A 22,771-nucleotide genomic window follows, 5' to 3' on the forward strand; every position below is an offset into this window, starting at 1 on the left:
ACCTCATCGTTACATATCCATAAAAAGTTCTTTGACTTTCTCCTGCACCACAAGATTCAGTCATGTTTGATCTTTGTACTTTATACAGCCAATTTGCAATTAATCAGATCATGTCGAGAAATGTTATGCCTTGGATTTTCCCTCCTCTGGGCTCCACCAACCCGATCTCTGCAACAACACAATAAACACATTCAGTGATGAAAGTGTTTATCTATAATAGACCAGGACGGTCCTTCCCAACAGTTGAGACCTGTGTGTGTGGGTTGCATTTGCATAGTTTGAAACATATAACAAGCTTTCAGTTTGAGCCTCTTCATTTTACTACCCAGGGACACAACAGGTCAGTGTAACAAGCCTGACGATCGCTGTGCTTTGCTGCAATAAATGTGAACAGCCTCATTTGAAGAACACATCCAGAGAGAAAGGTAGGTTGAATGTGTCATAATGACTTCAAACATACAGAAGTGCACACACATAAACACACACACGGACACACACACACACGGACACACACACACACACACACACACCTATCCTTGTCTTTGTTACATTATAGGGCCACCTGTCCAAAACATGCATCGTGGGATCTAACTTTTCTGCTGGTTGTAAAGCACTGAAAAATTAGACCAGACTAGAAACCGCATTCTGGGAACTTGTCAGGTATTTTGTAATTAAAAAATTTGATTAAATATAAAAGTTATTTTCTTTGGTCCCCATACTTATTCTGGTTCCCACCCCATGACTGTGCTAACAGGTCCTTGTCCCCACAATGTAATAAAGACAAACACACACACAGACGCACAGAGGCTGAAACTCATTTTACTTCTCTGATGCTGGGTCGGGTTCCACTCTGGGAGGAGTTTTCTGTCTCGCAAGCCAATCAGGACAAGCGGAAACAGGTCAGGTAGCCGAAGAGGACCTCAGAGAGCGCACAGGCAAGGCAGAGCAGCTACGCACACCAGGAGGTAAGAAAGCACACACTCATTCATAGCCACATGCGCACCTTTAACTCTGTGGGATCACAGGTCTCCTCTGGGCTTCTGGTTGTACATCAGTGTATAAACGCAGATATACCAGCATGACTGCTTCTTTCTGTGTGTTTGTGTGCGTCGGGGTAGAAATAGGCCAGTCCCATTTTAGTCACTGAGATTAGGAAAGGGTGTTTTCGGGACTCAAGTGTCAGGGTTTGATGAAGAGCTAAAAATTACCATGCATCTCATCTCTGAATGCCATATAAACAGATAGATTTGAGTTTCATGAGTAAAATGTTTTATTTTCTGAATGAAGCTGCAGTGAAATTATTTTACTCTTTGGAACATTTTGCTACATGAGTAGATTAAAAAAAATCCAAATGCTTAAATCAGTGACCTCACTTCTCATTATGAACGAATGAACATCCGATAATCTAGCAGACAGTTTCATGGTTCATTCTTAACTGGAGCATTTTTCTGCAATTGTTTAAAACCTTAAAAGCAATTTGAAATTAGGGATCAAGTCATCATAAATATTGCTGAATGAGATTGAATTACATTGGCAGACAAGCTGGATCGTAATTTTTAAAAATTAAGTTTGATCCTAACGTGAGTCCCTTATTTTTTGTCAATCAGAACATTACAATATATGAGAGCTTCTGGTTCATGCTGAAATGCCCTGAATCTATTTCGCATTATTTCCCTGTAAATATAACTTAAGTAAATGTTTGCATCAGCAAATATCATAAAAGCAGCCATAACAGAAGCTGGCAACATTGTGTTTGATTGGTTCATGGTTAAAGCATCAGATTTTTAAATGGTGTTTGGCCCAGTCAGGTACGAGAAAAATCATCTTTTTTAAGTTTACAAAGATCTCACTGTAGCTTAAAAATATGTAAACATCATATATGCAGACGGTGCTGCATTTCAGTGGTCTGCATTTAAAAATTTTAAAAACTTTTGGATCTTATTTGAAGAGTTTTAAAATGAGTGTGGATTATGAATTAATACATGTAAAAAGTGTTAAAGTCACTATGGTCTTGGAGTTAAATGTGTTTTGTTGCTCCTGACTAATCTTGTAAATGTAGTTTTAAAAAAAGAACCCTTTAAAATCTATGCAAATTAAGCTGTTTCCAGTGCTCAGTGCGTCTGTTTGACTGTGTTTTGGTCCGTCGCTGTGTGTGTCCATGTGAGCATAGATAGAAAGCAGGTCCCTTCTGTGTATCACTCGTCTATTTATAGTGAGAACAAATCCCAGATATGAGAGGAATCCTCCTACCACTTACAAGGCAAAGAGAGAGAGAGTTAGTGAGCGTGAAAGAGGGAGAGGGAGAAGGAGAGAAAAGAAAGGAAGAGAAAGAGATGGAGAGAAGACAGGCAAATAGTGCGTGAGGAGTCAAATAAACAAGAGCAGTGGGTGTAAAAAAGCAAGCATCAGAAGAAAGAGTTGTTTCATCGACTGGTAAGTTCAGTCTCCTTTACATAATGTTATGTCTATGTGCTGTGTTTTTATTGGCATGACAGTTGATGGCATTACTGTCAAAGTCATTCAGCTTTCTGTGGCTTTTAAAAGGATTACTATGTAAGTTTCTAAGGAGAACTCAGAGTATGGCAGGGAAAAATTTAAGCCAAATTCTTTATTGAGTTTGGTTATTCAGCAATTGATGTACTGCATTTATTCTTAATAAATCAACAGCCAGCAACTTGGGAAATAAAATGACCTTATGTGATTCATTATTTGGAGAAAGAGGAGGATTTGAAGGATTTGAATGGGATGCAAGATACAGTGTCAGTGTCCCAAGGTCAGCCTACCTTAGCAATCACTGGAAATTCTTAGGCTTCCAGCCATGAAAGTCTAAAGTCCATGAAACCTCAAAATGTTTTCACTTTGCAGAATCAGACTTTATGCTAAGCCAATCATCTCCTATTAAATATTAAGCGTACAGATTTAGGAGCGGCTTTGATCTTTCTGTTACACTCTTGGCAAGAAAGGAAAGAATTTTATTTAAAGTTAGAATGAATTGTTTTATGCATTATTTATGTTGGTATTTCACACATGAGTTTGAAACTGTTCTTGTGTTTCATATCTGTAATCAAAGTGAGACAAACCTATATGCACAGCTGCACCTCTTTAAAGTTTTATTGATGTTCAAGCAAAAACATGCAGGCATACAGACTTTTTCACAGGTTTCATGAAATAAACTGGCATACCACTGTGTTGCATCTGGTTTAAAAAACCTGAAAGCATAAATAATATATTCACCTGTGCCTCTTTGCCTCGTTGCATGACAGACATGAGTGTGCAAAGTGAAAGGGCTTTTCAGACTCTGCAGTGTGGCGTCACTGAGGCGGCTGCTACGGGCAGCCAACATTAATATCATCACGTAGTGGAAATGTGTGTACTGTGTATTTCAGCGGGGTCCATGTTTTTACTCACAAGGGCAGAAAAGCTTTTTCCTTCTTTCGTTTTGTTGTACCAAGGACATTGGAGAAACCAGTCGACATCTGGCCCTCGTAGCTACTAGGAGATAAGATAAATAGGCCGTGGAAACTTTAATGATAGTTAACCACTTGTTGCTTGGAGTGGATTTGTAGTTTATTTATAGTTAAAAGGAGGGGAGCAAGTAAAAAATAACTGCAAAGTGGTGAGAGACACTTTTGTTCCATTTGAAAAGACCCATGTAAGTGATCCTTAAAAGACACACAGACGTGTTTCTACTTCAAGAACGAATGATTGTTAGGTGGAGGAAACAAAGACAGATTTTTGACCTTTGACAAGGAGACTAAAGTTTTATTTTTAATTGCTGTTTGGTTGGGTTAAGAAATTTTGGTTTAGCTTACTTCTAATCTCAACCATATTTGGTTTGGAAAACCATCATCTGGGTTAACATACTCCCTTATACAACATTAAACATGCGCTAGTACGCTTCACTTCCTAGATTACCAGAGTGCTCAGTTTCACCCCATCTAAACAGGCTTTAGTGACTTCTCTGTTTTTTCTTATAGGAGTCAGTCAACTTTGGAGGATGTGAGATATTAGTGAACCAATTATTAGTGAACAAATAATACTGGTTTGTGAATAAGTAATGACATCAAAGTACAGCACTATTGTAGTGGAAGGTTACACAGTCAGACCATCACTACTTGCAACTGTCTATGCTGCTGATAGATATGCATCCATTTACTCCAAAGCGGCCCTAACTACTAGACAGGAGCATAACCTCGTTCAGTACAAGCATATAGACTCTGACCTACATGGGATAAAAACCCACTGCTAGTGTTAACTACATTCAGGCTATTTTCTTCCTTTTAGACTTTTTGATTTGTCTTAATTTCAGTTTAACTGATTAGGATATAGACATACATTGTTTTTAGCATTTTCTTTTGGTTAATCCTTGTTAACAGGACATGGACATGTCCATGAAGATGTCCATGTCCTAGAGCAGAGATTCCAAAAATGTCAGCCCCTAATGGGCCAGGACGGTACTGTATGGGTTGCAGTAATAAAGATTCAATTTGAAATTACTCCATGTGTACAATTTCATATTTCCATATTTTTATTCATTTATATAAAAGTGATTTTTATTTCAATTTTTATATTAATAAAGAATTTTATATTAAAACTGGTAGGTGCTGGTTAGTTTTTTATATTACTCACTACTCTTACCTAAACTTACCACTCTATATTACAGTCTATGTCGCAGTGTCAAGTGGGTCACACATTGGCTTTACCACTTCGCAAACAATTTGGTGGCACCAATGGGAATTTTTGGTTTGTAAGTGGGGTGCAGCTTTCTTGACTGTAAGAATGAGTTAGAGTTAATCCAGCCACTAAAGACGCAGTGACAGCTATGTCCACACATGGCAGTAATTGAAAAGATAGTGGAAACACACAATAAGATAAGCTTATAACACACAACATTGTTTGAGATGAAAGGAGCAAGATTGCTTTCAATTTCCTACACTTTAATTGATGTCTATTTTTAGATTGCACTAAATAACCAATACGTGCCTTGCTCGCCCCGGTAAAACAGCTGTTTCTGTCGTAGGTTCTGCTCGTGTTGTGATATAAATACATTTGGCTGAAAAAAGTTCATCGCAGTAAAGGTGGTGAAGCAGCACACTGGAATTTTGAAGAGTTTCCCTCTTCAGCTACAACTTTATAGCAATAAAAACTGTACAAAAGTGACGTTTATCATTCACACTGCTGTGTACCGTGTTACATTACCAAACTACAGAATCTCCAAGAAAAAATTTGACAGTAGTAGTAGAAATTTTTCTATTTTGCCTTTTTTTTCTATTTTACCTTTACATCAATCCAAAAGTCATCCCAAAAGTGAAATTGAGGTACTTTTATACTGGCAGTCACTCTGTCTCCCTCTCATGAATGATTCAGAGAACAGTTCCTCTGCCTGCTTAACTCCCCAAGAGTCGCTAAGCAACTGAAATGGTATCCCAGGCCGTGAAAACCACAGGAACTGAGTACCAGTGCCCCCAACATGCATACACACGCTCACAAGTACACAGAACAAAGATCCAACACACCTGAATGTCTGTGATCTATGCTTCCTGCAGGTCAGCGGACTCACCAGGGGGATTATGTCCAAACCTTCGACCAACGTTAAGGCCCTTCAGGTAAAAGTTTGTTTTTTTCCATCTGTATGCACAGTAAGGTGGATGTGTCTTCAAAAGGTTGTGTGTTACCTCCTGCATGATATTAACTTTACAAAAGTAAAGGCAGAATAGAAGACAACTGAAATGCACAGTAACTCTTCCTGCTCCTCAATAAAGACAAATTCAGGTTTCCACATTAAAGTATTTATTCACGAAGGCAAATGCTGAGTTTAAACTGTGCATATACATTATCAAGGCGTTGTTAGTGCAGGGTTTTAGCAAGGCGAACATATGCAGAGCAGTTTCTTTGTGTTGGTGGCTTTCTGTGTGTTTCCTCCATCAGCTCACTTCTCATTGTGCTCATTTTCACGTCTAACCATGGGATAGGCATCAGAACAGAGTTTCTTTTTTTATTAACAGTACAACCATGAGGTTCACAGTTCAGTTTCCACCAAAGAGTCCATCATCACTTTATCACAAAGAAAAAAAGCAATGCGATTTCACATTATAAATGTTTGGATGATAAAAACCTCTTTATACTTCAGTGTCAGCAGCTTTGCACGTTTTAGCTCATCAATAACAAATCTTTTAATTGCTTTAGCTTCAAACATTTTCAAAAGGTGGTTGCAGACAGCTATTGTTTTCCATTTATTAATTATTGCCTAAATACCCTTTAATATTCCATCAGATGATGATTTTCTGCATTTAGGTGTTTTTTTTTTTTAATTAAACTTTTGTCCTTAGCCTCCTCTTAGTCTGTAAGACAAGTCTAGAACTTTCAGGATGTCTATTTGCAACCTGTTGCCAATTCAATGTCAAGGAACAAAGATCTTGGGAAGAGCCAACACATGCATGGACGATAGTCATGTAAAGATGATGGTTATACAAAGTCAATGTAGTCAAAATCAGTTTGCAAATAAGGATAAAAGGTTGTAAATTAAACATGTTCTGTGTTTTTTTGAATAAAGACATTTAAAATGAACCCATAGGGAAATTTTGCATTGTTACAGAATAAGCGTGATAATGACAAATGCCTTGGTAGACATGGTTACAGAGAAACATTTGCACCCTTCAAGCTGCAACCATAGGCTGTATTGGTGCATACAAGTAAAATACAAATATAGCACTAGAATTTAACTTAACAAAAAGTGGGACAAAGACATTTTTGTAATTGGCCATTAATAGATAAACCACATAGCAAACCATAATATTTGTTAGATATCTATATTACAAAATGCCTCAAAAAATCAATAAAATCAAAATCAATAAAGTATTCTGATTCTGATTCTGAAAAGCAAACTTCCCTCATAAGCTGTACACAGACATACTTACCTGCTAATTATTGTTAAATAAAAGACTAATAAGTACTAAGATTTCACTCACCAAACAGATTTGTTGTACCGCACACAGTGGACCACATTATTAAATTAAAATGCTTTGAAGGCACCGACAACACTAATAAAGTGGACAGGTCCTTGTCATGACTTAAATTAATGGAGATCAGCCTTGCAGAAAGCATCTGGTTGCCTATCTATGACTGGCATGCTACCTATACCTGTAATATTAGAATTACTTGAAAAAAGAAACAAACAAATAAAAAAACTCTGTACAGCTCTTATGAATGGATGAATTAGCTCGAAAGACCCAAAACACTACAGGAGTTTTCTATACCAGGGTGCAAATGTTTATTAGTGCTCTAAAGTTGACCATGTTAAACATGTAACTCTATGAGGGAATGAATCACCTTTGAAGCCACCCTCAAGTGGCTTTGGCACCTTCGTTTTCCATGTTGCCCTAATATTTCAACCTCACGGGTTGCCAGAGATTCAGGAGCATTAGCAACCATGTAAAAGGAAGAAGATGATGTGGAATCAGAAAGGCCAGCATAAATGCGAGAATATTATAGGGGTAAAGTACTAAGTCAGCTGAGCATCAGTAAAAGCAGGTTTTCACAACAGGCTCTGTTTACAGCTGCTTCAGAGAGCAGCAACAGTTTGACTAAGAAAGCAACTTTAAAAACACATACGCAAGAAATGGAAACCAGAGGCTGTCTGAGGGAATTCAGTTGTTAAGCTTTTGAAAACAGTTGACAGTCAAGTAAATTAAATCAAATCTGTAGTTCAAGTCTTAAACTCGGCTTGGTAATTCAGTTTAACATATTCCTATATAATACAGACATAATGGTACTACAATGTGGAAGTAACAAGAAGTCTGGCTATTGAGCTTATTTGTATGTTTGTTTGTTTTTCTCTCAACAGGATTAGTCTGTGAGTCTGTTTTTCTTCCATTTACCTGTCAGATACTGAGGTCTTTCTTCTTATCTAGGCTTTCCTTTCATGTTCACATAAAGTTATAACAACAGCTAGTCAGCAGGCAAGCTTAAAGGATTAGTTCACCTTCAAAAAACATTAACAGAATCAATCAAAATGCGGAGGTATACTGTAGTTCAGTCTCAGCCTCTTCCCAGACTCACAGCTAGTGTTGACTTTATAGGGTATCGTCTCAGACAGCTTCTCTCACACTTCTACTTCACATACTGTATATGTGGATGTGGTTAGCAACAAGGTTAATGGTGATAAATAAGTAGAGGTTTGGAGCGTTGGTGCTGTTATTTAGATAAAAAATGGTCTGACGTGTGTTGCATAAGCTGTTTGGCGAAAGTTCACACATACACTCTACTTTATGCAACAGCTGTGCCCCTACAAAATGTGGAATTTACCAGTGTTTTCTTGCCTGGTTATTGCTAAGACTATTAGAATTATTAAAATGATGAGTAGAAAATATCTTGGATCTAAACTTTATGAGGAATGAATGAAAGACTTGTACATGCACAGGGAAACATATGAGGTTAAAACACAGACTTAACCTCTTAATCAGCTGTTTAAGTGTTATATTATATCTTGCATGTGTTTCTGTGCTGTACTGAAGAGGTATTGAACAAAAGAGAACATGCCAAATCACATGTTTTCTAAACTTAGAACTCTGTATACTTAACTTTGCAATCAGATAAATATTTAATTCATGTTTATCTAAACCTCAATTCATTAATCGTAAAAGTTAAACATGAGTTTCTATAATGATTTTCCAGCTGGCCAAATGTGGCAAATGCCTTAAAATTTCAGTCCCCATGTTATGTAGGAGCTCAGTCTAGTTGGCTGACTTTATGTCACTTCATGTTGTATTACTTTCTTTCGTCAAATTACTGGGAGTAACTTACTTGAATCATTAATAGTTTTAATAGTTTTGTTGTTTTTCTTTAAAAATTTGAGAGAAAATCAGGTTACTGAGATATGTATGCTTGGTCTGCTTTGCCCAAATGTCTAAAGCTGTTAAGTTTACTGTCACAGGAAGTCAGGGGGGAAAAGCTGATACTAGTGGACATTTAAAATTATTGTTGTCAAATACATAAACAAAACTACATAACTACAAAGATAAACTGAAACTGAGATGGTTTATGGGGATCAACTGGGCATTTTCGTATCCAAATAAATCAGGTAAATCTACTGGTTTGCTCTCAAAGTTCATGATCTTTTAATGGCTGGTGGAAAAATAAAAGCCTGAGCTGCAATAAACATTTTCTTCCTATGCATGGGAGGCTCAGATTGAATTACAGCATGTGGTTTTGTTTTCTTGAAAATGGATTTTGAAGCGCAATGACTGAATTTTCATTCTGGGGTGAAATATTCCTTTAATCTTTGGGTTGTGCCAGTGGTGTGCAAGGACATGAATGCTGACGGCACGCCAAGCATAAAGACAACAAACGATTCCAGCCAAAGCAACGTTACAGTGATACAAACATATCAGCAAACATGCTGCGAATGAGGCGATTTACCTTCCCTCACCAATCTCAAAACCTTAACGTCTGTAAAATATATAACTCTTTCATAGAACAACATCCACAGACATCGTTAACACACATCACACTCCCACTCTGTACAGCTGTACAATGTGAGCTTATATACAATACATTACAGTACAAATACAAAACACATCAAATCCAGGTGGTTGGACGTTGGGGCAGGCAGCAGTAGAACATCGAGTTAGCAGGTAGATCGTTCTTATCTGTGTGTGTGTGTATGTTTGTGTGTGTGTGTGTGTGTGTGTGTGTGTCTGTCTGTCTGTCTATGTTTAAGCATGTCTCTCCCAATTTTCATAAAAACACAAGTCTCTTTTTAGGGACATGATGATAACAAGGAAGCAGTGGTCATAATCAAAACATTGGGTTTTGGGGAAACAGCAGAAGCCTGAACGCACGCACGCACGCACGCACGCACGCACGCACGCACGCACACACCGCAGACAGTTGAGTATCAAGTGTTGAAAGGGTCTCATTGGCTGTTTTTGCTGTCATTCAGGCTAATTTGAACATCCCGATGGGAGCTCTGCGTCCAGGGGCGGGACATCCTGTCAAGAGGAGAGAGGACACAGTAGAAACAGAAGAGGTGAGATAACACATTTCACACCCAGTCCACTGGTCTGCATTTTCCTCATCCCCACTCTACCCACACCTTAATGCCAGTGGGCAAGACAGACACAGCTTGTGCCAGCTTGTGGAGCTGATGCTTTTCCCCCCCCCCCACAATGTGGTCACATTTAAATTGTAAATTCAACATACGCATGACCACCTCAGGGATCTGCATATATTTACAACTTGAATTTTCCTGACCCAAATGAGCTGAATATGGATACAAATGTATGCTAATATCATCTTGAAAACTAAAAAAATAAACTCAGACATTTCCTAGTTTGGCTCTATTCCACTTTTGTGCTTCTAATGTAAGCTTTTATTGTACAATTAGCATTTCTTACTAACTACTGTGTATGTGTTGCTGAGTTTTACATATTTAAAAGGCCAATCTAGGGAATAGCTTTGCAAATTAACTTGGGCTATAAATGCTGTAGTGTGTGGCATGGCAATAAAAGAAACATTTCCTTAACTTTGTTTACTTATTCTAAGCAGATTTTATTTTGTGATCACTTTATAACACAATATAGTATAATATAAGATATAACAAAAAACTACAAAATTAATTTCCTGAGAACTGCATTTAATTGACATTAAAAAGGAACTAGAAAGCTACTTTCTAGCTACACCTTTTTATTCTTATTTTACTTATTGGCCTTCTATGAGGCTCTTCAGTTTATACTCTAGCGGACACAGGTAGTTTTTGCTGCTGTCTCTTTAAGGCCTTTCCTAAAAGCTCACATTGTTATGAATAGGCACCTTAAGCAGCAGCTTCCATTGCAATCTGTCCCTTTATAAGATGATGAAGTTTCTCTTTAAATATAGGTAAAAGCAATGCTGCCATCACCTCACACACAATTTATTTTTTTAAATCAGGATCCTTCACCTCCAAGCGCTGCAGCCCAGTCACCAGAGGAGAAGAAATTGCCAGGAGCAGTGAAGCTACCTGGGCCTGCTGTTAACCTTTCAGAGATACAAAACGCCAAGAGTGAACTACGATGGGTCACCAAGGAGTAACATGTAGGTTTGATTGTAGTTCCCTTCATTTTTGCAAGATTCCAAAGAAAATAAAACTTCATCAATACACTATAAAAAGGAAAATTATTTTCTAAAAATATTATATAGGATGTGCAAGTTAATCTCTAAACTTCCATAAAGTTAAATTTTTAATGTAATCTTTAAAAGGAAAAATTCCAAAACCAGGAAGAAAAACACTAAAACTATATTTTAAATAAAATGCAGTACCAATAGTATTGTAGCTTTAGTTTTTGAGTAGGTACACAGTACCTAAAAACAGTAAAAAGTTTGATTTCAATCACGCTTGCAAGTATGGTTGTGCATTGAGTTATAAGGAGCTTAAATTCAAAATAGGGGCCATTTATACAATTTCTACTTGTCCCTTACCTGGTAATATGCGTACTTATCAGAACCCTTTCCTGACAGCACTAAAGTTTCCATCGATACTATGTAACAGCTGCTTATTTTAATATTTGATATTTAATGCAGGTCTTTTGTGTGATGCGTGATGTAGATAGGCTGGGTTTATAAAGTCCAGACTAAAAGATGCAAATCGCAACCAAACTACTGAAAGGAAGCACAAATACTGCAAATACTTTGTGGAGGATGCAAATCCAGTTTGAGTGCAAGAAAAAAGTCAATCATTTGCTAACGTGACAAACGTGTACATGTATGTACAAAAGTGTACATATAAAGACAGAGAAGCATACTGTGTTTGATGTTACTGAGAAAAAGTGAAGAATACTAAGGTTAAAGTCCTCCACAGTTAACATGTGAGACATGTCTACAATTCCTGTCCAATTCAGATTTTTTCATTTAATTCAAGTTTATTTATATAACACTAAATTGCAACAACTGTCACCTCAATGCATTTTGTATAGGAGGAAGAGACTATACAAATTTCTGGAGAAAACCCAACATAAAATCCTACGAGTAAGCACTTTGTGAAGCTGTGAAGGAAAAACTCCCTTTTAACAGGAAGAAACCTGCAATACAAACGGGCTCAGTCATCTGCTGTGACTGGTTGTTGACTGAGGGGAAAGAAAAAAGCAAAGGCAGACAGGAGAAAACACAAGCTGAGAGAGAGAGAGAAGACAAAACTCTGACACACTGCAGCGGTATGTAAACATGTGGGGAGTGAAATAACGTGAGAGAAGAAGTGCTCAGTCCACCACACAAAGTCCCACAGCAGCAGTAGTGGCTCAGATCCAGCCCTAACAATAAGCTTTATCAAAAGTAAAGTTTTTGGTCTATTTTTAGAAGTAGAGAGGATGTCTGTCTCCCAAATCCAAACTAGGAACTGATTCCCTTAGAAGAGAGTCCTGGAAGCTGAAGGCTCTGCCTCCCATTCTACTTTTAAAACTATAAGCAAGCCTGTAAAGTGCTCTGTTAGGATAATATGGTACTAGGAGGTGTTTAAGATATGATGGGATCATTGAAGATTTTGTATGTAAGGATAATGATTTTAAATTTGACTGTAATTTAATGAAGATAAGCTAATGTAGGAGAAATATACGTGTCCTTGTCAGTACTCTCCTTATAGTGTTTTGGATTAACAAATGTCTTTTCAGGTAAATTTTAAAACAATCTACAAATTAATTTGTGAACTAGCTTTTCAGTATCACTCTGAGACAAATTGTTTCTGATTAGATTATGCAAGGTCCTAAATCTTAAATAATGCAAGAAAACAGCCTTGTAAAATATTGCCTAAGGGAAGCATGTTTGATAAATGATACTGGACCCAGCACAGGACCCTGTGGAACTCCAAAATTCCCTTTCGTGTGTGAAGACAGTACATTTCCTTTAACATATCCTAATCTCGGTAGTAAAATACTGTGGTCAGTGATACTGTATCAAATGCTGCACTGAGGTCTCACAGGACTGCAATTTAAGAATTTTTGAAATAAGGAAGGTTGGAGATAATTAACAAAGACAGCTGGGTCAAGTAAAGGCTTTTTACAGTAGTGGTTTCATTACAGCTACCTTGAATGCATCAATTATTGGTAAGATTTCTTTGTACAATCCTTTCGGAATTAGATCTAATAGAAGTAGACTGTTTTGTTTGGTACATCTAGGTAAAACTAAGTCTTGCAGTAAATCCTACATTCATTGGGGTTTTAATATTCAGTTTTATTGAGGCTATCTGAAAGTGTTACTGAGTGTGGTTTTGCAAGTTAGGGTAAACTTGACCTCATTTCTAGCTCTGTACTTTTATTCTTGGACTCTACCAGAGTAGGTTTACATCTGTCTTGGTGCAACTCCTCAGTTAATCCACTGTCCTCTTCCTTTAATGCCACCTTTCCTTGAAGTCAGCACTTGGCTGCCTTTGTTTCTGCAAACAAAAGTTACTTCTTGTAGAGTCATAAAACAAACTGTAAACCTCCTAGAAAACATAATTAAGCAGTCTTGAATCAGCAGCTTCTGAGAATCTGACCCAGAAGATGAGAGTGAAAAACGCAAACATCCACAAAAATGAAGATGATAGGAGATTTTTTCCATTTGGTAAATATTATGCTCATTACCTTGTAATTGTGGTATAAAACAGTGGATTTAGTCTTTTAATCACAAGCTCTATAAAACAGCGTCCCTTTTAATAGGTGAGGGAAATTTTCTGAAATGCTGACTGGCCTGAAAACACTGGATACAGAGTTACGTATAGCATAATGCTTTTCTGCAGTTGCCAAGTGCTCATGGTCACTTTTACCATATTAAAATCAGCTTACAAGAGTTGCTTAGTTAAATTTAAATACGCTATTTGTCTTCCATGAAACAGTGGTCACAAGCCATTCAGCCTGCATTCTGAGATTTGTTTTTAAACAAAATACTTCTCCTTGAAGCAGTTCAGGTTTCTAGGGTTTAATCCCCGCTTTTTTAACCTCCTCCTAGTGTAGCCAGCTGTCGGTCACTGCGGCTAATTAAAGAATGGATAAGCAGTGAACAAACTTTCACAGTTGGAGCAGGTGGATGGGAGCTATGTGCCTGAGGTAACCATATTAGGGAGATCCACTCTCACTAACATCACAAAGGGCCAAGAGCAGAAAAAAAAAACAGCTGGAGGCCAACTGTTTAGAGCAGTTTGAAGCCTGAGCTTACTTGGACTCATGCTGACCCTTACTACTTGAAACTCTGACCGTGTTTAATATGAGAATCCTCACTATATAACCACTATATAAGAAGGGTTATGTGCAGAGTTGACAATGTCTCCAAACTGTTTGAAGAGTTCATGAATGACCACGAGAGACACCTGTAAGAATATCAAACACATCTTTGTCTAGAGCAAAGATATGTAGAGTTAAAAAGTCACACTGGCATCTTGCAACAATTACAGTCTGTGATATAGTGTCTTTTAATAAATATTTAGCGCTGCTTTATTTTTATTTTTACTTTTTTACCTCAACTTTGCACACACTGATATTAGCTAAAGTATGTCTCTTTGATGCATGGTAAGAGAACAAATGGTGCTATTGTATATCTTTTACATCGTACCCTAACCGGATACTCAAATTGGTCTACTCATATCTCTGTAAATGTGTGCTATTTGTATGGTGCTGGTGAGGATACGCAATAATTACTTGCAGTAGTTGCAGTTCACCACATGGAGTCAGTGTGGGCCGCTCAGCCTTTTGGGTCAAGCATCGTGTGTGTTGATGCCTCTGTGTGTGTGGGGGCTGGACAGGTTGAGTCAGATGCTATATTTATACTTTATGGGTGTGTGTGTGTTTTAGAAAATGAGTGTGAGCGCTGAGTGGCAGTCTGTGCTGCAACTTTCCCAGCGGGACACAGAAACCACAATATCCAAGCACTGCGGCTGCTGTGCCCAGCCCAAGCCACGTGGGTGTGCTGTGTAGGTGTTCTAAATGAGGGAGAGAAGAGATGGAATAACAAAAGCAGAAGCTGGTTTAAGTTTTAACATGGAAAATTATTCCAAACAGCAACAACAACAGCAGCCACGTACTAGCTGTTTAGTATTCTGCACAAGGGAAAAAGAAAAAGAATGTAAATTTAAACTGGTTTCATAATAGAAGTTCATAGATATTTATTAGCTTGCATCTACATAAACTATATAAACACTATCCTCATACATCTGTTATCATGATTATTGTTATTATTGTTTATCAGTTCTTTATGCAGTTTATAAAGAACACACTATGGAGACACAGATACAGCACCTCTAGCAATTTTCATTCCAGTGTTCACCTGAAAGTCAAACCCATCTGTGTTTGTTTACCATTTTTTCCCAGAGTTGTGGATATTAATCTGCTGCTAAAACTGCCTAGGTTCTTTGGCGAAAGGTTTTCCACAAGATTTTGGAAGCTGCCTGCAGGGATTTGCTCTGTGCAAAAAGCATTGGACAGGACTGTGGACACGAAGTTCCACTCAAAACTGGCAAACGCTTTTATTTATGAATCTGGCTTCATGCATGGGGAAACTGCCTTGCTGAAACAGGCCGGAAATTTCCCAAAACTGCTGGCACAGAGTTGGATCACTTTATTAACTAAATTATCATTGTTTACAGCAGCATTATGAATTTCCTTTACAGGAGCGAATGGGCCTCAATTTACAAAACAGAACCCCAGATGTGAAGTAGAGAAAAGTATGGCTGTCCAAGTACTTTTGGCCAAGAGCTGAGAAGCAAATCTCTGACCAACATTAGCCGAAGACAAAAAATCAAAGCAAAACTTGGAAAAATGGATTTCTTGTTTATTACTTCAAGAATATGAGGCAGGCTTTTTGAAGGGTCAGCATCGCTAATTGCGCATGAGAATGTTTCTATATTTCAGCTACCAGTAGTAAACTGGCCTTCTCTTCATCGTCTAGAACGTCACAGAGAGTCTGTCAGAGGTCGGCAGCTCTGAGATGGCTGATAGCAGCCAAAGAAAATCGCTCACCATGCCTTTATCTGCCTGTTTTCTTCCAGGATTCTCCAGCCAGGCGGAGAGGAAAGCAGATAATCTTCATAGACACAGACTTGCCCACTGACTCTGAAGAATGGCAAAATACAACCCCAATCCCAACATGTTTGGAGATACTAATGCCTCAGTTTTTATAAACTCTCCTCCAATCAGTAGTTTAACAGAAATATTTATTTATCTTTCCAATTAAATCATAATTTATACAACAATTTCAAATATTCTTGACAGTCTTGCTTCAGATAATATACCATTTACCTGGACTTTTAGAAGTGAGTGACTTGTGTTACAATTACAACATACTGTTTAGCATATTATCTGCTTTTCTGTTAAGTAGATGGTTAAAAAGGACATTTTATTGACAATGAATATAAATTCGAGGAATCCATCTCAGCAACAAATAAACTCTGTGGCGACACTTCAGCTGTTCACCACTGATTTATATTGATACTTTATATTGATACAATAATAAATGTTTCCTTTGTTAATGTTGTATGTGGGGTTTAAGGTCAGCTGTACTGCTTTTGGGGGAAATAATCATACGTTTGTTGTTTATTGTGATGTTTCCCAAAATGTCTTGAAAAAACACTGCAATAAATCAAAAAGGTTCTAAAAATCCTGTCCAAACTCGGTTTATCACTTATGCCTCCATCTGTTATAGCAAAAGACAACAGGAGTGCAAGTGTCTTAATATTACTGATAGATGCCGACGCTACAGTATTGTTTGGTTTGTTTGTAATGTTAACCAACTGTGTAATAAGAAATGAGATTTCTAAAGACCTACAGCTGGATAAATGAAGAAAAGGGTAATTTTAGCCCATTGCTGAGTGGGTTTAGGCCAATATGTCATGTCCTAATATAGATTTTGAGAGTATAACTGTAATGTTACTGTTAAAATGTTGAGGCGCAACCATGTATCATACACAACTAAAGTTTTATGGATATAAATTTAATGTTACTGTGATGAAATAAAAAAATTATGACACTTTTATGAGGTGTTTTAAGTGCATAGACAAACCACCAGATCATTTTAACGTGTTTGCTAGTGACACATAAAGTGTGTCAGGAAGGGGGGATTTGGGGTTTAAGTTGAAATAAGGGGCTTTATGATCATGTTAGGACTTTCTGGGTGTTTGATAATTTAGCTATGATAAAACTTACTCATAAGTAATTGCTTTTATGCTTAAACTTAATTGATTGAAAATCCTTGTTTTGTTTTCTCTTTGATTTTTTTAGTAGAATAAGTGAAAGGTGACAGAGTGTAGTAAAAGGTCAATGTAAAAACAAAATGCTTGCAGAGACAGATAACAGGACGTTAAGACAGTTTGCTTGGAAACTTTGCACTTGTTTGTGATCAGATAAGAGAAGAAGAGAGCTTCTTAAAAGGGTGTCAAAAGTGCTGTTTACCCAAGTGAATAACATTGAAGATTATATATGTATAAATGATTGTTTATAAACACATTGCAATTGTGCTCATAGGAGTTTCTACTCAGTCATGTGGAGGTCAAAAGCTTATAGGAATGGCTTATAGTACAGAGGGGTAAATGCAAAAACACGCTTACACACATAAATAATAATTAGGCTAATCCTTTTGATTAGAGAGTCCCGAACATGATAGGTTGAACCAAGTTTGAAGAATTAAGAGAACAATTGATCAACATAATAGGTTATGGAGGCGTAGCAGGGGATGAAGGAAGCGCGAGACCAAAGGGAACCAATCACAGAAAGGGGGACCCCAAAAGAAGCACAGAGAACCACAGTTCCAGAAAAAAAGAAATATTTTTTTTGACTTGCTGGTTTTTATTGGTTAACCATTAATAACCTCGTAATCCTGATGACCTTTGTTATCCTATTTTGAAATGTTTCTTTTGTATGTTCACTTTGTAACTGCTGATTTGCTTTGTTCATGTGCGTATGTCACCTTAGCACTTGACATTAGTCTTGTGACTTTGTCCTTTAGAAGAAAATATCATCTTCCTGGTGGAGTTGACAGCTTGGGTATATTCGCTAACAAAGACTGCCTAAGCACACCGACAGGACATGACAGTAGTTTTCAGGGTGACATATTTAAAATGGATTATATCCTGGCTGAGACTTCTGGTCTTTTCATGTGGGTGTCAGGAGATTGGCAGTAAACAGAGTGTGACACTGATTTTAAAAAGAAATAGTCTGCTCAACCTGAAACTCTGACAAAACCAAATTAAAACTTCCCATTTACTGTGATGGAAAATGTAGCCTGGAGTGTTGTTTTCACATTACTTGCAGTGCCTGAAGGGGGGGAATGAACTCTGGTATCTCCAGCTGTAATTATTTTTGAATTATGTGCATATGTAATAGGAATTTTTAGGGGGTTTAGGTAGAACTCAGGAGCACGACAATGCAGACTCACTTTAATCATGACCTAAACCTTCAAATCCTACAGTTTGAATGGGCCACATACCACTGCATTTCACCACATATCCATCCTGACATCACTGTGCCCTATTGAAGACAGATAAATACACACACACAGCAGCTGTAGCTAAGTTTAGCTTCCATCGGGTCACGGTGGAATATTCAGAAACAGTGGTGTAGATTTAACCACCATATGGGAGAATCTGACACTATGTGGGAAAGATTAAAAATACTTTGTAGCTTCAAAAAAAAAAAGGAAAAAAAGGTGTGAGTCTGTTTTTTTTTCTCTTTGTGAGTAGCCCGTGTGCTGAATTTTAAACTGGTGTAACCCTTCCATAAAACAAACACACCAACGCGGACAAATACACACTCACCTCAGAGCGTGAGCCAGCATCTATTCAGAGACAGCAATCATAACTCAGAGCAAAACGTACCCTGCAAGATCTTGTAAAGTGTTCAATAACGTGCTGTTTGCATACTGATGTGCATTTGTTTGTGTATTAGACAAAGAGTGGCACCGCGGAGTATAGCTCAGCATTAATGAGATGACAGTAAACACATTAGTTAACTTGTAGCCTGATGCTTCATTATCTCTCTATTCTTTACGCTCACCATCGCCTCCTATCTCTGCATAAAAATAATATCATGACATCCATCTGTGTGATACTGACAGACTGCAGGTCATAAAAAGGTTAAATGCCTCCCAAAAGGGCACGGATAACTCTAATACCAAAAGCCATGAAGTACTTCTGACACTTGACAAATCTTTGACAGCCTGGCAAAACTTCCGCAGGTTTGATATCTACCTCGCGCCGCATCTGCCGAGTTGTGTCTGTGCTACTATTCCTGTCACCATGAGAGTGCAGATTGGTGGCATGCCCTGGAATCTTGGTCCCAGACTGTAGCAGCTGTATTTACCAATGAGTTCATCCACTGGGTTAGACACTAAAGCCCTGCCAGGCTCCCTCTCGGTCTCTTTGGGTGTGGGGTCAGGGTGTTTATCCATGCATCTCCATGCTCGCTGGTTGGTTGGTGTGTATGATTCATGGGTGATACTCCCTCTTGGAAACGGAGAAAAGGGCAGCAGACAAACTCAAAACCAACAGAGCCGGGGTATCAGGGCAAGAGACATGAGGGCTTTGGGATGGTTCATGTTAAAGTGCCAAAAAGGGGGCGGGCTGTAGCATTGTCTGTGTTTGCAGGGGGCCATTATTAACCTCCGCATCATGGTGTCACATGCTCGCTGCTGAAGGCAGAGAAGGACAAACACACAGATGGAGAAAGCTTGCCAAAGGAGACACACTCTTTCCTGCGCCTCTCATTTCCTGCTTCTTGCTCTCCGACTAATATCCAATTCTTTTTACACTTTTTTGGTGCCGGCTTGTCAGCAACCTCTTTTTTTGACTTCACTCTTCAGCTTTTCCTGTGCTTGCTGTGTTTAATGTTTCTTCACCGTTGCTTCCTGGCTCCTTCCTGACAAATCTTTTTCCTTTAACTTGCTTTCACTTTTTTCAAAAGTTTCCTTATCTTCCTTCCATCATTTCCACTCTCTTGTCTGCCGTCTTTTGGATGGATAGCTACTCTGTCCTCTACAGTTCTTCCCACAGAACCGGACTTCTCTCTGGCTTCCAGCGCCTTCGCTCACAGAGGAAGATGTGTGATGTTGTCTTACAGGCTGGCGGCATATCTTTTCCCTGTCATCGCGCCCTTCTAGCCAGCTCCAGTGACTATTTTTGGGCCCTGTTTGGAGAGACTACTGCAGAGAGATTAGCAGGCTCCATTAGCCTCCCTGCGCTAACACCAGAGGGCTTAGATGCCATTCTGGACTTCCTGTATTCAGGTTGGCTCAGCATCTCACCCTCCACACTTCCTGTTGTCCTGGAAACAGGCAGGTACTTGCAGGTGGAAACAGCTGTGGCGATATGCGAGCGTTACATGACTGATGGTTTAAATGCCAAGAACTGCTGTGACTATGCTAACCTGGCTGAGCGCCACGCCCTCTCAAATGCACTTGAGGCTGCCAATCAAACCATTGCCATGGAGATGGGAAGCTTGATACAAGAAAGCAGGGACGAGCTCCTGACGTTGAATATCGAATCACTGTTGGCGGTTCTGGATGCTGATGAGATACCTAGTGTTAAGGAGGTGGAGCTCATAAAGCTGGTTCTGGATTGGCTGGATGATAACGGGCCCCTCCCACTCCTGAAATCAAATCTTTTGTTGAGTCGTTTGCGCTTTGGATTGGTCCCCCCGTCTGACCTCACAAATATCAGCCATGCCCACAGAGCCATGGCCACACCTTTAATAAGGAGCCAGCTGACACGAGCATCCGAGTACCACAGGCTCGGTTCAACTCAGCCCATCAGGCAGAGCCGGCAGACAACGCTTAGAGCATCACCCAATTGCGTGCTTCTTGTGGGTGGCGGGTCCAGCACTGATTGGCCAGAAAAGCAGGTGATGGCGTTCGATCCAAAGAGGAAGAGGTTTTCATCTTTGACTTGTGTTCTTCCGCTGAGACTGAGAAATCCCTGCGTGTGCTCAGTGGGAGGTTTCCTCTTTGTGATTGGAGGAGATGAAGTGAAAGAGGGAGATGAAGATGAGAAAAGGCTTGTTACTGTAGCAACATCCAATCAGGTGTGGCGGTACGATCCTCGCTTTAGTTGCTGGGAGCAGGTGGAGTCCATGCTGGACAGGAGGGCACAGTTCACTTGCTGCGTGGTAGAGGATGTTATTTATGCTTTGGGCGGACGACACACACGACCAGACACCAACACACATGCCTCTGTAGCTTCTGTGGAGTTTTATGATATAGCCACAGGAGCATGGAGGAAAGGGCCACCAATGCCTCAGACACTTTACGGCCACGCCTCTGCTGTGCTTGACAACAGCATCTATGTGTCAGGTGGTGTTCCGGGTAACTATAGTTACACTCAGGATGAAAGCAGGGAGAGCAGCAGAGAGGTCTTCTTCTGGGATCTTAAAGGCAGAGTCTGGGAAAAGAGGGCATCCATGTCCATCGCCAGGTTCAGTCATCGCTTGGCAACTGCTCATGGCTACATCTATGCACTGCTGGGGATGTACGAACCCTTCTGTGATATTGAACGATACCATCCACAGTCAGATCACTGGATGCGACTCAAGCCGCTTCTCACTGGCTCCTTCAACTACGGCATGGTATCAATGTCATCTGGGAATCTTCTGGTTTTCGGAGGGAGAAGGTGGAGTAACGGGCAGGAGGTGGTTGTGAAGAGTGTGCTGGAGTATGATACAAAGAAAGATTGCTGGAGAGAGATCTGCCAGCTTCCCAGACCTCTCACTGGGACTGAGTGTACGCTGCTGCCTCTGCCAGACTAAAGAGCACAAAAAGTGAGAAATGTATTTTACAAGTGCTGAGAGCCAGTTCCTAAAGTGAGAATTTCACTTTGAGTGGGTGTAATATGGTATCAAAATGCTGAGCAGATGCTTTAAAATCAACCACAATGTAGTACATTTTACCCCCATTTTCCCCAGGCTGTTCAAACTCTAGGTTTTGGGTACTAAAACACAGAAATAAGGATATTGCTCATAGTTGAGCAATAGTCTTTGGGGCCTGTGCGGGAAACTAGGTTGGGGGACATGAAATGTTTACTACCACGCAGCCCTTAACAACTTCCTCAGTTGTAATACTTTTATTTTTTAATATTATTTCTGGTCTTTCTGGTCTAGGGAAAAATATCAAACAACTAGTTTTCTCCTACTAACAGCTAGCCTAAGGCGTGTTGTCTACACTTATTTGCATTTGACACATGAAGGTGTACAGCAACAAAGCAGTTTGGTTAGCTTAGCATAAGGCACACAGCCAAACACAGTATATAATTTTTAACACTTTTATGTCTACATTGATTAAAGATGTAGCCTAAGGTTTCATTTAATTCATTTTAAGCTAGCTGTTTTTTCTGTTTCCAGTATTTATGTTAGGCTAGGCTAGGCTAACCTTCTTCAAGATAATCCAAATATTTCTGATCTAGAGTTATATAAAAATCCCAAACAAAGCTCATATCTTTTTCCTTAATAGAAACCCTAAAGGTTTTAAATATTTTGTGTAATAGGTGGATAAAGGCTTTTCTCTGGTTTCATTCTTTAAGAAACCTAGCAACTACTATTTTGTAAGAATTATTTGTAATGTCTGAACGGATACACTCACCAAAGACTTTTTTAGAAACACCTTTCTAATACTGGGTTTGGATTCCTTTTGCCTTCATAACGTTATTCTTCATGCATAGATTCAACAAGGTGTTGGAAACATTCCTCAGAGATTTTGGTCTATATTGACATGATAGCGTCATACAGTTGCTGCATATCTGTTGGGTTCAGGTCCATGATGCTATAATTGACTGATTAGGTATTGCAATAACATAACA

At 38.9% G+C, this 22,771-nt stretch overlaps 3 protein-coding genes across 5 annotated transcripts in view; 2 read left to right on the forward strand and 1 right to left on the reverse strand.

Annotated features, from left to right (window-relative positions):
- Positions 1 to 863: 863 nt before the first annotated feature.
- Positions 864 to 16,966, forward strand: smpx (small muscle protein X-linked). 2 transcript variants are annotated; one of them, XM_085467986.1, is made up of 5 exons: positions 864 to 965; positions 5,547 to 5,606; positions 9,941 to 10,027; positions 10,927 to 11,070; positions 15,986 to 16,966. In XM_085467986.1, exons 2-4 carry the CDS (start codon positions 5,571 to 5,573, stop codon positions 11,065 to 11,067), a joined length of 264 nt encoding a protein of 87 aa, XP_085324112.1. In that variant the 5' UTR covers positions 864 to 965; positions 5,547 to 5,570; the 3' UTR covers positions 11,068 to 11,070; positions 15,986 to 16,966. The 2 variants fall into 2 exon arrangements, with proteins under 2 accessions (XP_085324112.1, XP_085324113.1); XM_085467987.1 differs by lacking the exon at positions 864 to 965 and adding an exon at positions 2,263 to 2,433.
- The window catches only part of cnksr2a (connector enhancer of kinase suppressor of Ras 2a), a 119,379-nt gene continuing 102,381 nt past the window's right edge, over positions 5,774 to 22,771 (reverse strand). For both annotated transcript variants that reach the window (XM_085467982.1, XM_085467981.1), the window contains one exon: positions 5,774 to 9,989. In XM_085467982.1, coding sequence (XP_085324108.1) covers positions 9,937 to 9,989 — 53 coding nt within the window. In that variant the 3' untranslated portion in view covers positions 5,774 to 9,936. The remainder of the gene's footprint in view (positions 9,990 to 22,771) is intronic.
- Positions 19,419 to 21,946, forward strand: klhl34 (kelch-like family member 34). The gene has a single exon (XM_085467984.1). It carries the CDS (start codon positions 19,941 to 19,943, stop codon positions 21,723 to 21,725), a length of 1,785 nt encoding a protein of 594 aa, XP_085324110.1. The 5' UTR covers positions 19,419 to 19,940; the 3' UTR covers positions 21,726 to 21,946.

Source organism: Copadichromis virginalis, linkage group LG9, assembly GCF_057382275.1.
Source record: "Copadichromis virginalis isolate Kocher_CV1m ecotype Utaka linkage group LG9, C_Virginalis_male_GT1.1, whole genome shotgun sequence".
NCBI lineage: Eukaryota > Metazoa > Chordata > Actinopteri > Cichliformes > Cichlidae > Copadichromis > Copadichromis virginalis.